The 2,891-nt window shown below is 41.5% G+C and overlaps 1 protein-coding gene across 1 annotated transcript in view; it reads right to left on the bottom strand.

The window, feature by feature from the left end:
• METTL9 (methyltransferase like 9) overlaps positions 1-1,737 on the bottom strand; it is a 49,676-nt gene extending 47,939 nt beyond the window's left edge. The window contains exon 1 of the mRNA XM_005873361.2: positions 1,678-1,737. Within this exon, the coding sequence (XP_005873423.1) occupies positions 1,678-1,722 (45 nt within the window). The 5' untranslated portion in view covers positions 1,723-1,737. The remainder of the gene's footprint in view (positions 1-1,677) is intronic.
• Between the last annotated feature and the right edge of the window lie 1,154 nt (positions 1,738-2,891).

The raw sequence follows: 2,891 nt of genomic DNA, 5'->3' as shown, positions 1-2,891 counted from the left end.
GGTCCCAGACCGCAAGAGGGCACAGACAGGGCTGAGGGGCCCCCCCCCCCCACCGAGTGCACAAATTTTTGTACACCGGGCCTCTAGTAAGTTATATAAATGTCTATGCTGTATATCTAAAACTACTAATATTGAATGTCAACTAATTGAAAAAATGTCATTTTAATTTTAAAAAGTCAAACATGTTTAACAAGTTAAAAAAAATCACTGCAAGGTACACTTTAAAATGTACGGGAATAGAATGTGAATTGTGTCTCAATAAAAGGAGAAATGCAGTAATAGGAAAAAAATAAGAAAAGAACGAAGACCCCAAGTGAGAGTCCCGGGCTGCAACCAACAGCCAGAAGATGGCACAACTCGCACCGGGCACTGAGCTCTGGGAGCAGCACTACCCGGATGTTTCTTTGGTCATTTACAGCTCCGGGAGGCCTAGCAACGTTTCAAAACTGAAGGGTTGCGCTGTGTTCCTGTATCTGAAGTTCCTGCTGCAACTAAGTTCAACCAAGCTGCAACTAAGGGGTAACGCAGTTCATGGGTTCCCTAACTTCCTAGATTTGTTTAGAAAATGCTATTAATTTAACCGCACTGGAAATAATGTACATACATTTTATCTTTGTTCAAAAGAAATCAGCCTGTTAACTCCAGTGTTGCACTTCAAAGGCTGTTATTTATGAAACAAAGTTGTTCTTTACCCACAAACATTTTTATTAGCTTCTAAGAATCTCAGGTTGGCACCTTTCGCCAACAGGCATCTTGTTGCCAAACGTGACATAGACTATATCAACAACAACAAAGAAGAGTGGGGCAAGACCGGAAAGGTACTTCGTGTTCTCTCTTTCCAGTGTACTCCCTGAGTGCTTCCTGCCAAAACCCCGGGACCTGCATCTTACTAAATCTAGTTCAAACCTCTAGTGGTCCTGGCCCAAATCATCAAAAGGGAACTATAGTGGCCCTAGCCAGTTTGGCTCAGTGGATAGAGCATTGGCCTGCAGACTGAAGGGTTCCAGGTTCGATTCTGGTCAAGGGCACATGCCCAGATTGCAGGCTCAATCCCCAGTAGGGGGAATGCAGGAGGCAGCTGATCTATGATTCTCTCTCATTACTGATGTTTCAATCTCTCCCTCTCCCTTTCTCTCTCTTTGAAATCAATAAAAATTTTAAAAAGGAACTATAGTAGGAAGTCCAAATAACTCAGTTTGTTTACCATGTCACCTCTTCCTCCTGTCTCCTGGGATTAATGTCAGATTCAGCAACTTTGTGCCCCAAGCAAAACAAAAACCTTTAAAGGAGGTGGGTTGGGGAGGTAGGCAAAAGTAGCAAGAGTATATAAAATTACATATTTCATTTCTGAAAACAAAGGAGACAACTAGGCTTGTCCCTCATCTATAAGCCTGATGAACAACAGCTCAGAGACTGTAAAATGTGTCCCATGAACAAGAACAACTAGATGGCTGCTGTGGTCTGAAGGATTGGAGGTCAGCTGACTGCCACAGCCCAGCATCTCAAAAGGAGCAGATTTTCACTTCATACCTGAGCAGCGGGTCTGGAAAATTACTCGCTCACCCAGTATAATGCTCTATAATGCTCACAAAACACTCAAGCACATGTTATGCACACTTAGCAAGCACAGGGAGAAACCAAAGCACAGTGATCAAATGAGCAAATTCAATGGCAGACCTTTGCATAGCGCTTGGCATCCCAGCCCGTGGTCCTTTGCTCCATCTGAGAAGTCTCGCTCGCTCTCCTCAGAGAGCCTCCTGGATTACAAATGAAGAGGAAGGGGGAACAGCAAGAGTAAACATGCTAAGCAGAAGTTGAGATTGCCCTCCGGACCTGCCCCCTTCCTTCATCTGCCAGAACTAGAATGTCACTACTGCATATTAAAGCCTAATTCTCTGCCCTAATCGGTTTGGCTCAGTGGATAGAGCGTCGGCCTGCGGACTCAAGGGTCCCAGGTTCGATTCCGGTCAAGGGCATGTACCTTGGTTGCGGGCACATCCCCAGTAGGGAGTGTGCAGGAGGCAGCTGATCGATGTTCCTAACTCTCTATCCCTCCCCCTTCCTCTCTGTAAGAAATCAATAAGATATATTTTTTAAAAAATAATAAAATAAAAAAAATAAAAAATAAAACCTAATTCTCCAGCATGGAGAGGGGAAGAGGCACAGATAACACACAAAAACAAATATGAGCCAATATCCTTTCTAATATGGCTTCGAAATGCAGGCAGTGCTATCCCAAAGACTAAGTGCCACCCTCTGTGCTGAACTCTGCCCAGCTTGGGTCACAGCACTGCACAGGCCCAAAATCTTGACTGGATCGCTTTCCCATCTAGAGTTCTAGGCGAGGGAGCTTTTTGTTGTAATTGTTCCTACCAGCTACAAATTATGGCATTTTCATGTTTTCTTTTCAAACACAAAGTAGAGTGTAAAGAGAACCCATAGGGAGAGAGACCTGGATCTCTAGAAGGCAAAAATCGTGCCAGTCACTGTTGGTCATTGGCATCTCCCTGAAGAATTAACAATCTAAAAAGAACTCAATAATCACATGTTTTCATGGACTTAGATTTTTTATGCTTCTTAACAATGTTGTAGAGTATCAGAGAAAGGAACAAGTTTTCCTCAATATATTCAATAGATGTGTCCAATGGTTATTAAACGATGACTACCTGTAAAAAATAAAATCAGTAAATGTGTTCAGCAATTTTTTAAATTAGTAAATGTAGAGAATTCTTATCTAGACTTGATTGATGAAATTTTAATCATATACAATCACCATAGCCTCTGATTGATAAATTCTAAGCTAAAGTGAAACTGTAAACTAGTTTTTTCTCAATGTTTTTTTTCAACATTTTTATTTTATTTTATTTTATTTTATTTTATTTTATTTTATT

This window comes from Myotis brandtii, unplaced genomic scaffold (assembly GCF_000412655.1).
Source record: "Myotis brandtii unplaced genomic scaffold, ASM41265v1 scaffold407, whole genome shotgun sequence".
NCBI classification, from domain to species: Eukaryota; Metazoa; Chordata; class Mammalia; order Chiroptera; family Vespertilionidae; genus Myotis; species Myotis brandtii.
Note: the sequence above shows the minus strand (reverse complement) of the source record. Positions and strands in the feature narration are given on the sequence as shown.